Raw genomic sequence first — 10,770 nt, 5'->3', positions numbered from 1 at the left:
GTTAATTCTGAAATTAATGTTTCTACAGCTGGATTATGACGGGGCATGTGTAAATTTAAATATTTAAAATTATTTTTTACCATCTTACACTTTGAACGAATAGAATTGAAAAAATTATATTTGAAGAATTATGGGTTTTTTTCTGAATTATTCGTTCTAGAGACCAAACTATATAGGTAAAAAATAATATGACAATACTATATAACATATTTTCAACCATAACAAGAAACCTGGATATGTAACTTTCATTACTTACAAAGATGATACAAATTAAGTATAAAAATGACTAAGATTATCTCATCAACAACAAGGTACTGCATGAATTTTCAAGTATTTCCTAAATGCCCTTTTAAATAAAAAAAATTAAGCGACTAGTTCCTTTGTGTAGCACCCACTTTCATTTTTAAATTGTTTTCAATTGTTGAAATTTTTATAGAAAAATGATATACCTTTTCTTTCCATGTTATCTTTTTAGTATGAAATTGCTGCAAATTCTCAACTCAAAACTTTTTTTCATAAATGTTAACTATTGTGACATCAACTGAAGAAATAGGTAGAATCTTTGACTACCTCCAAGTTCAGCTCCCCCTTCTGTGGAATATTGCTGAACAGCATCTCTCGCTTCTTCACGTCCATCTGCATCTTAACAGACTTACGGGCAGACATTTTGGGTTTTTCGGTCTCCATGGCTGTGAATGTGGACGGATTAAGAAATTTTTCTTTAAAAAAATATGTTGTTAAAAACAAACAGAAAAACATTTTGGAGACCAAAGTTTTAGAGGTCCTAACTGCATTTTCACCAAATAAAATATTAAAAAAGAATTTAAGAATAAAAATATTATGTAAATCTCAAGAAAAAAATACCGAAAAATATAATGCTGAATAATTAAGCACTTCTGCCCTTAGAGGCCTCTAGGTGCACTTGAGGAAAGAGAGTGGTAAGATTACATTAGAATAATTCCACTCTTGAGAGAGTTGTTATACCCTCTCCAAAAATAGTTATAAAACTTCTCTGATCGCATAAGAAGCTTCACGGCAAAGGAAAACCATATCGGTCCAACAGTTATTGAGATCTTAAGGTACGGACAACCTGTTACTTTTTATATAAGGCCTAACATAGTCAAATTAAATTACCTTTGAATGACTCTGAAAGTGATTCTAGAATAGGATAAGAATGGAGGGCCACAAATTGATCCCTGCAAACTTTATTCATTTTATCAACATCACAAGCGTGTGTCCAGTAACAGTCGTGAACTAAATAAAAATTAAAAATGTAGTAAATGCTTAATTAATTCTGCTGTGATTTTCCTGAAAGGATGAACCTAATCTATCAATTTTTATGTAAGACAGACAAAAAGAGAGACAGGTGAGTATTAATAAATTCACACAAAATACGCCTCTAGGTGTGAGAGGTCGACCCCAAACTTGTAAAATTAATTCGAGTATACATTTTTAAGTGGGTGGAAATTTTTCTTTGAGCAATTTCTCTCCATAACAATTTCAGGGAAATATATACAGTAGCTTTAATGTTCGAGTCAGATCGGTCAAGTGGATACCGAGATCTTACGATTGAGACAGACATCATGTCTCCACTTTATATTTTAAAATTGTTTAGGTATCTTCCATTACGTTCCTATATAATTTGGGACAGAATTATTTGAGTACAACAACTACTAGCGGTTACATTACACACACGCTACAGCCGTGAATTAAACCGACCTGAAGCAAAGTTGATGCCCAGTCTCCAAAGATACAAAGATGTTAGCATCATGTGACTCGAGTCCAGGGAGTGGATAAAGTTTGGAGCGAACCCATTCCTGTGCTTCATTGAGTTAACACGATACTTGAACCCGGATACCATCTTTTGTCTAAAATGCAGGGGTGTATATTCTGCACAAGATTCATTTTTTCCCCCTGCTGCAATTTTTTCCCCAATTCTAGTTTTTTTCCAGCAAGGAAGTGGAAAAACATGGTAAATATTTTCAAAACTCTTTATCTTATTCATATTATCCCCTCTCCCACATTTTCTTAGTTTTTTCACCGAGAAGGGGAGAAAAATGGCAAAAAAAATCAGTTCTCTTAATTTTTCCATGTTTCCCCCCCCCCCCCCCCCAGCCACATATTTATTATTTTTTACCCCCCCTTAGCATGGTCAAATTTGCAGAATATACATCCCTGCTAAAATGTTTAAAAATTTAAACGATTCGTATCTACTGAAAGCACAAATTAAATGTGTTTTTAAATTACAGAAATATTGGTTGTTAACTTTTCCTCTGTCAATGTCCCGTCAAGAATGAATAAACTTGTATACTATTAGGTAAATATTTTGTTAGACCAAGCAATTAGTTAAACTAAAACTAACTGCTCTCTCATCTAAAATGTTTTAGGCATGTTATTATTGTGCTACTTATGTATACAAAAAATTTGTTTTGGTAGGTAAATTTTAAATAAAACCATGACTTACAGATTAGGTCTTGAGTCAATACTTGGTGCAGTAGTTGCTATAACTTTGCTTGTATATGGTTGTTCTACTGGCAAGCCCAACGGGGTCGTCCATTCAACGTTAGCCTTACAATCAGTTGATATAACCTAAAATCATAAATCAAATGTTTTACGAAAAAGGTTAGGGCAACGCAGTGATTTCATTTTGTACTGATTTGTACAGCTATAGGGGGAGAAAAAGGGTGGAGGGCGGATAAAAAAGAAGAGTTTTTGGGTGATTCAGAAAAATTGGGAGGAGTGATATTTTCGATAAATTACCTTATAAGTTGACCTTTAAGTGTTTATTTCTAAGTAAAAATATGCTTTCTAAGATCAAAACCCAAAATCAAATCAAGTGCCCAATAGTCCATCCCTGCTCAAGACTATCTTTACTTTAAAGGGGGTGTAAAATCTATTCATGTCCTTTCATTTCCCTATCCAATCCTATCCCATCAATGCTACATTTAGGGGAAATAATCTTGTAGTAAAAAATTAAAATTACCTTAGCGCACTCCGTAAGCCAATCTTGGATTTCTTGAGACGCGGTGAAAAGCTCATTTAAACTCTCAAAAGTCTTTGCACTTAAATACTTGCTACCGGGAGTTACATATTCGGCTGGGAAGTCACTGAAAGCAAGGGAAAATATGTTTATTACTAGCACAGCAAAAGAATAACCAGAAATGTTTACCAATAAGGTTTTAGAAGAGTTGCAGTTATTTAAGTAACTTAGTTATTTTATTTTAATTTTTAAAATTTTCCGTTTAAAAATTAGAATATGTAATTTTGTTAAAGGGAACTATCCACGAACGGGAGCAAGTGATTCTAAGCACATTCCAGCATTGATCCATAGTATTTTTTTAGTGAATATACTAGGTTTATGTTTAATATTTAGTTTATCGACTAAAAAGTTGGGTTTTACCATGGTTTTACATGAAAAAAAAACTTGGAAAAGTAAAGCATTTTTTTGGTGCAATATCATCAAAAGTTTTGATTGAGTTCAAACTGTTTTTTAAAAGCTTTGACACAAAAGAATATCATTTTGATTAAAAAAGGGTTGGTAACTTGTAATATTGTTTAATAAAAGTACTTTTGCAATTTACAGCATTTAATGCTTTTCACGCAATGTTGTTTTATTTTGTCCTTTGAACTCAACAAAGCATTTGATGATATTGCATAAAAAAAAACATGGTAAAACCCAACTTTTTAGTTGATAAACTAAATATTAAACATAAACCTATTATATTCACTAAAAAAATACTATAGATCAATGATGGAAGGGGCTTAGAATCACTTGCTCTCGTTCGTGGATAGTTCCCTTTGTGATCAGGGTGGGCATACAAAAAACCCACCCAAAAAAACCCACCCAGGGTTTTTTTAAAAACCCATTGAAAAAAAACCCAAGGTTTTTTGGGTTTTTGAAAAAACATTGAAATTTCACGTTAAAATTTACAAATTAAACCTCTATTTACTCAAAGACTAGGATCTAATAACATTTTAAAGCAAATTTTACCTAAAAAACGTAAAAAAAATATGAAGTAAGGGGGGGGGGGGTGGGGGGTTAATGCAACCATCTCGTAATCAATGATTAAATGGCCCTTAGAATTCGAATTTTGATCTGAAATTTTGCATGAATAATCCTTGGTAAGTCTATTTTCCCTAAATCGAACAAAAAGTTGGAAAAGTAATGGCTAACGGCTGGCAGCTCAGATGTTTTGCCATTTTTCGGCTATCTTAAGAGCAAATTAGTCACAAAACCTATCTCTATATAATGCTTTTTGTCGCTCAAAAACCTTATCAAACGGTTCTAGCCGGTTGCTGTAGGTACTAGAAATTCTAAAAATGGTTATTTAACATGAATTAAACCAAAATATGTTTTAAAAAGTTGATTCCTACGTAATTAATGATGAATTTGCCCTCAAAATAGGCAAAAAACGGCTAAACGGCTGAGCCGCCAGCCGTTACTTTTTCCAACTTTTTGTTCGATTTAGGGAAAATAGACCTACCAAGGATTACTCATGAAAAATTTCAGATCGAAATTCGAATTCTAAGTGCTATTTAATCATTGATTACGAGATGGTTGCATTAACCCCCCCCCCCCCTTATAAAAAAGATGCTCTACTTATTGTTCAAATGTTTATGAAAGTACTTTCTTTCAAAACTTAATTTCAGAAAACGCTTTGCTACTAAATTGGTGATGTTTAAATTGTGTAAATTACATAATCATAATTGATTTTTAAACTAAACCATAACAATTTATGAAAGGAAATAGTTACAGTGGCGTGGTTTTAATAAGAGGATGTAAAAAGTGGAATACCTTAATAATTTCTGGGAGGGGGGGGGGGGGGGGGGGTTGTTGTTGTTGACAGCTTAGGAATAGAGGAGGAGGTTCCATGTTTTGAAGCTTTTAACCTCCCCTCCCCCTTAATAGAATATTTTGTGCACCGTTGCTAATAAGGGTTTATAATTGATCGAAATGCCAGTTTTTTTCATTATCTTAATATCTATCTTGTTTATTGTGAAATCTTGCTTACCTTTTACCTTCAACAACATAAACATTAATACTTCATCAATATATCAAATGAATTTGACTCCTAAATGAAAAAACCCAATAAAACCCGAAAAAAACCCAATAAAACCCAGGGTTTTAAGGGTTTTTATGGGTTGGGTTGGGCTTTTTTAAAAAACCCTGGGTTTTTCCCCACCCTGTTTGTGATTAGTTTTTTTTGTAGCTGCACAGTATTTGCATAGTTCCTTGAGACATTTACCTTTTTAAATTAGCTGCTAAGTGAAATCCCAGGGCTGTAACTCTTATTTAGGTCGAAGTGTTTTAGTTTTTTATCCCGCCTTCACCACCCCCACTCTACTTCCCCTTACCAATAAGTTACCATTAAAAAACTGTTGTTAATGATAAAGCCAATACCTGATATCAGCTAGTTGTTTGGCAATTTGTTTGGTGGCTCCATATTTTGTAACACCATACACAGTTGTCATTACTGTCTGCTTTATGACCTAGAAATAATACAATATAACATAATATTTTGTGACACAATACACAGTTGTCATTAATGTCTGCTTTATGACGTAGACATAATACAATATAACATAATATTTTGTGACACCATACACAGTTGTCATTGCTGTCTGCTTTATGACCTAGAAATAATACAATATAACATAATATTTTGTAACACCATACACAGTTGTCATTACTGTCTGCTTTATGACCTAGAAATAATACAATATAACATAATATTTTGTGACACCATACACAGTTGTCATTAATGTCTGCTTTATGACGTAGACATAATTCAATATAATATAATATTTTGTAACACCATACACAGTTGTCATTGCTGTCTGCTTTATGACCTAGAAATAATACAATATAACATAATATTTTGTAACACCATACACAGTTGTCATTACTGTCTGCTTTATGACCTAGAAATAATACAATATAACATAATATTTTGTGACACCATACACAGTTGTCATTACTGTCTGCTTTATGACGTAGACATAATTCAATATAATATAATATTTTGTAACACCATACACAGTTGTCATTACTGTCTGCTTTATGACCTAGAAATAATACAATATAATATAATATTTTGTGACACCATACACAGTTGTCATTAATGTCTGCTTTATAACCTAGACATAAAACAATAAAATATAATATTTTGTAACACCATTCACAGTAGGATATACAAGTTGGAAGGAATTTTAATGTTAGGGGGAGATTTGAAAACTGCATCAAATTTTAAGGATTTTTTATAAAATTCGTTTTTTGTATAATTCTTTATCTAAAAGCGGAAATACAATTTAAGTTAATTAATTTTGACATCTGTGATTGGTGGATTGAAAACTATCTGCGCTCTGATTGGAGAAGCTTAAGTGTCGTACATCATTCACCTAATTAGAGCGCAGGTAGTTTCTAATCCACCTATCCTATTGGTCAAAATTAATTAACTTAAATTTGATGCAGATTTCAAATCTCCCCCTAACATTAATATTCCTTCCAACTTATATATCCTAATACACAGTAGTCATTACTGTCTGCTTTCTCACCTAAACAGGATTTAAAACAAAACAATTTCAAACAAATCTAAAGTTTTAAGTTCAGTGTTGACTAGTAAAATGCATTAGTTTGCTTCAAAAGAAAAAGTGAATGATTTTAACACCAATTTTTTTACCTTTCTTTGGACAAATCCCTGCAGAACTTGAGCAACATCATTACCCTTGGCAGCGTCTTCACTCCTCTTCTTGTCAACTAAGGTAGCAATCTCAGAGTATACGTCCTGGCGGTCAAACATACATTCACAATTTTATTGATATATTTACAGCTAAAATAAGAGAGTGATTAAAATTTTAAATTTAAGTGAGAAAAAAAGCATTAGGTTTCTTAGAGATCTGACGGAACAATGGACGATACATTTATGTACATTGTACAATGTGCAATTACTTTGCCAATAACGATAAACTAATTACACTTCTATAGATTACAAATATTGGAGGAAAATTTGGAAACTTAAAAGTAAGTTTATACAACCCACTCATGATTCTATAAAGTATCCAAGTAGGGATGGGAATCCGTCGAATTTTTGGGCCGGATTCGGATTCCGGATTCTGAAGGAATCCGTCAAAAAAAGTGACGGATTCTTGCGGATTCCGGATTCTTATTTTTGGCGGATTCCGGATTCGGATTCCGGATTCTAGCAGTATTTTAAAAGGCCGTCCGTCACAGAGGGATAGCTTTTTTCATTAATTTAACACTATGTTACTTGGTTGAAGCCTTGATTTGTTTAAAGTGTTAAAGTGTTAAACATTTACATCACATTAGTAATTATTAAAATTTGTTATGTACAAAAAAATTTAAGAGGGAGTTGTAAGAAAAAACTCAAGACGGTAATTTTAGCCTACCAATTTAGAATCCGGAATCCGCTATAAAAAACGGATTCCGGATCCGGATTCCAAAATAGGCCGAAAATTGGGCGGATTCCGGATTCGGATTCCGGATCCGGATTCCCATCACTAATCCAAAGTTTAGTCAACGAATTAAGAGATCGTGTTTATAAAACTACAGGTTCAGTTATATTTACAGTCCAATTTCATAGGGGTAATTTCATTATAGGAATTGTTCTTCAATGTTCCTATGATTAACTTAAATTATATTTCGTTTGTGTATATTTTCCTGAGGTTTATCTGCAGGAACAAGGTTAACAGAAGCAGCTCCAAGTTTATCCCTACCAATGGCAGCGTAATGTTGTAAACCATTGCACGAACCATCCTAAATATATTGGTATATAATATATATTAATAGGGCAACGCCCCTAGAGGCCTCTAGGTGCACTTGAGGAGGGGGGAGTTGAATCAAAAAATCTAATTAAAATTTTTTTTGACCCTCACCCCAACCCCATTTTTATTTTTATTTTCTGAAAATGTAAACAAAAATTTGGGGGGAGGGGGGGGTGCCCCCCCCCTATTTTATATTTTAGTTACAAAAGTTAAATAAAAATTATTTTTTTTTTGGTGGGGGGGAATTTTTTTCTAGGGGAGATTTATCTTGGGAGGGTGGTGGTGGTACCCTCCCCCAAAATAAACATTCCTGGGACCTATGAGAAGCTACCCTGTTAAGGAGAACCCGTTCGGTTCAGCGGTTAGCGAGATTCTTTGGAACAAACAAACATCCATTTACTTTATTTTAAGGAATAGCGGCAAAACTCGTAGTCTTTAAAAAATTAAGGGGGGATTTTTTGTTTTTTTCTCGGGGTGGGGGTGTCCCACCCCCCAAATAGCCTAAAACCACCACAAAACCAGTAGGTATATTCCCTGAAGAGTAGAATCCGATCGGTTCAGTGGTTATCGAGATCTTAAGGGACGGACGGAGAGACATCAAGCTACTATGTATAATGTGATTTTTCCAGGATCTTAGCTGATTTTTTGTGTGTTTATTCCTTGTACTAGTGAGCATTCAAAGATTTTTTTACAATTGGCCTAACCTGGTGAATAGGAAGATGACTGACATAATTTTCAGGGCCACCGGGATGCTCCAAGGCCGCCTTGATCTCATTGCACACGGAGAACGTCAGCCACGGCTCGTCCGACTCCAAGAACCATCTCTCTCCCTCCATCCGTTTTTCCGCCGTGTCCAGGATTAGATTCATGTTGTTATCCGCATATTTTAACCTTTCTTGCACGCTGTCCCGTTTCTTGAGGCCGGTCAAGTTGATGCAATGCAGCTTCAGCCATTGCAAGCCGTTGGGACCGAGTGGTTTGCCTCGGGCAAACACAAGCAGAGCTTTGGCAAGGTCATTACCCATGTGGTTGAGATAGGGAGGCATGGGGTAAACTCTACCTCGAAAGTCCATATTGTGAGGAAACCATAAGATATTCTCCTTAAATAGAAAGATTTTCATATAAAGAACATTATATTAGGAAAATTAAAGAGTTGCTAGGCATGCATGCAAAACTTTCATACATTATAAAGCTTACAAAATCTATTTTTGGCAGTATTTGTTTTACAAATCTATAAATATTGTTTACTCTAATCGGATAGATTATCCAAAAAACAAACAGTATCGTAATTGATAGGTAACAAAAGCAAGAGGGTCAATCATGCCCAAAATATTAAAAATATTTGAATTTAGTATTTATACCTACCCTGAAATGATTAGCAAGAGAAAGTCTGTAAACAGAATCGCACCACAGTGAATAACTTTCCTTCTAAAATTTATAAATTTCTTTATTATCTTTATCTATAATACAAAGTAGCTTGATGTCTCTCTGTCCGTCCGTCCGTCTGAAGCTTAAGATCTTGGTAACCACTGAACCGATCAGATTCTACTCTTCAGGGTATATACCTATTGGTCCTGTGGTGATTTTAAGCTATTTTCTTGGGGAGTGGGACACCCCTAACCCCCCCCCAAAAAAACAAAACAAAAAATCCCCCCCCATTTTTTTTTTTTTGCTGAAGATTTCCTTGGTCCTTAATGTTTTGTAGAAGATTTCCTTGGTCCTTTAACGAATTTCACCTTAATTTTTTTTTATCACCTCTTGGGTCAAAGCCCCTAGAGGCTAGGGGCGAAGCCGCTAGTTATTATTAAAGTAACAAAACGTTCTGTCTGTTATTGTGGTTATAGTGAAAGATCTCGCTAACCCCTGAACCTTCAGGGTTGTCCTTTACATTTAAAATTTTAACTGGTCCAATATATTTATTATTTGATTATTACTGCTTGCAGGTTTACTGGCCCAAGACCCTTCTACAAGTTCTGCCCACATGAAATCTTATTTTATCATTATGTGCTATTATTGATTATTGCTAATTTATCTATGTTTTGTCAATAAAATAAGATTGACATTTTATCATGTGTTTGTCTATGATTTTATCATTGCAGAATCCTTTGGGGTTTTAAATATGTTCTTACATCTATTTCAGTATCTCCACAATGCCTAGAATATGAGAGAGTTTATGCAGCGCAGCTGCTTTACAATTGCGTAGGTACGGACATTTCCAAATTACCCGTTTCCGGTTAATTTAACAATAGTAGCAGCGCTACAATTGAAAAAATATAAGGATTTTCAAGATAAGATCTACGGTAAACTTCCACAATGCATAAACTCTGTTCATTAGGCAAAAATTTCCAAAGATTAAACCCGTAGAGGTTGGTGATAAACATTGATATTGTCAAATTTCATGGAATACTGAAATAAATGAAAATGTTAAGCCCGTAGATGGCTGGTGTCTAGTAAATAATAATCTGTATGATTATATGATAAATCTTAGGCTAATATTAGCCGGTGTCAAAAATAATTGTTAGGCTCGTAGCAGCCGGTGTATTTTCAAAAAGAAATTAATTTCCAAAGTTTGTTAGGCTCGTAGCAGCCGGTGATATTGTAATAGAAATATATATTATATATGTTATATAATTAATATATGCTGATGTTTTTGAATACAAATAAACACAACAACCAGTAATAAAATAAATACTTAATTTGTGTGTTATTTCATTGTTTTTTTTAAGGAAAATATATCCAAAAGTAGCGTCATTACCAAACAATAAAAATTTCCAAAAATTGCCTAAAAAGCTAACCTTTAATGGGTAGGTTAAATCCTCGCCACATTAAAGAGAAGAATAATTTACAAAATACAACTTTTCGCTACAATTATAAAGCAAAGAAAAGTACAAAAGCCAAAGAAATATACAATTTTCATAAGGCTAAGTTCTCCGAAAATCACGAAACCTCATCGGTTCAAAATTTCCAAATTCACGAAACCTCATCGGA

General features: G+C 33.8%; 1 protein-coding gene across 1 annotated transcript in view; it reads right to left on the bottom strand.

Moving 5' to 3' along the window:
- Positions 1-5: 5 nt before the first annotated feature.
- The window catches only part of PolrMT (mitochondrial RNA polymerase), a 27,109-nt gene continuing 16,344 nt past the window's right edge, over positions 6-10,770 (bottom strand). Inside the window, exons 16-25 of the mRNA XM_080174107.1 lie at positions 9,148-9,210; positions 8,487-8,882; positions 7,682-7,774; positions 6,681-6,788; positions 5,402-5,490; positions 2,984-3,107; positions 2,465-2,589; positions 1,720-1,868; positions 1,135-1,254; positions 6-719 (exon numbers count right to left, since the gene is read on the bottom strand). Coding sequence (XP_080030233.1) covers positions 538-719; positions 1,135-1,254; positions 1,720-1,868; positions 2,465-2,589; positions 2,984-3,107; positions 5,402-5,490; positions 6,681-6,788; positions 7,682-7,774; positions 8,487-8,882; positions 9,148-9,210 — 1,449 coding nt within the window. The 3' untranslated portion in view covers positions 6-537. The remainder of the gene's footprint in view (positions 720-1,134; positions 1,255-1,719; positions 1,869-2,464; positions 2,590-2,983; positions 3,108-5,401; positions 5,491-6,680; positions 6,789-7,681; positions 7,775-8,486; positions 8,883-9,147; positions 9,211-10,770) is intronic.

The sequence above is a fragment of the Acartia tonsa genome, chromosome 1 (assembly GCF_053477335.1).
Source record: "Acartia tonsa isolate MP-2025a chromosome 1, ASM5347733v1, whole genome shotgun sequence".
NCBI classification, from domain to species: domain Eukaryota; kingdom Metazoa; phylum Arthropoda; class Copepoda; order Calanoida; family Acartiidae; genus Acartia; species Acartia tonsa.
Note: the sequence above shows the minus strand (reverse complement) of the source record. Positions and strands in the feature narration are given on the sequence as shown.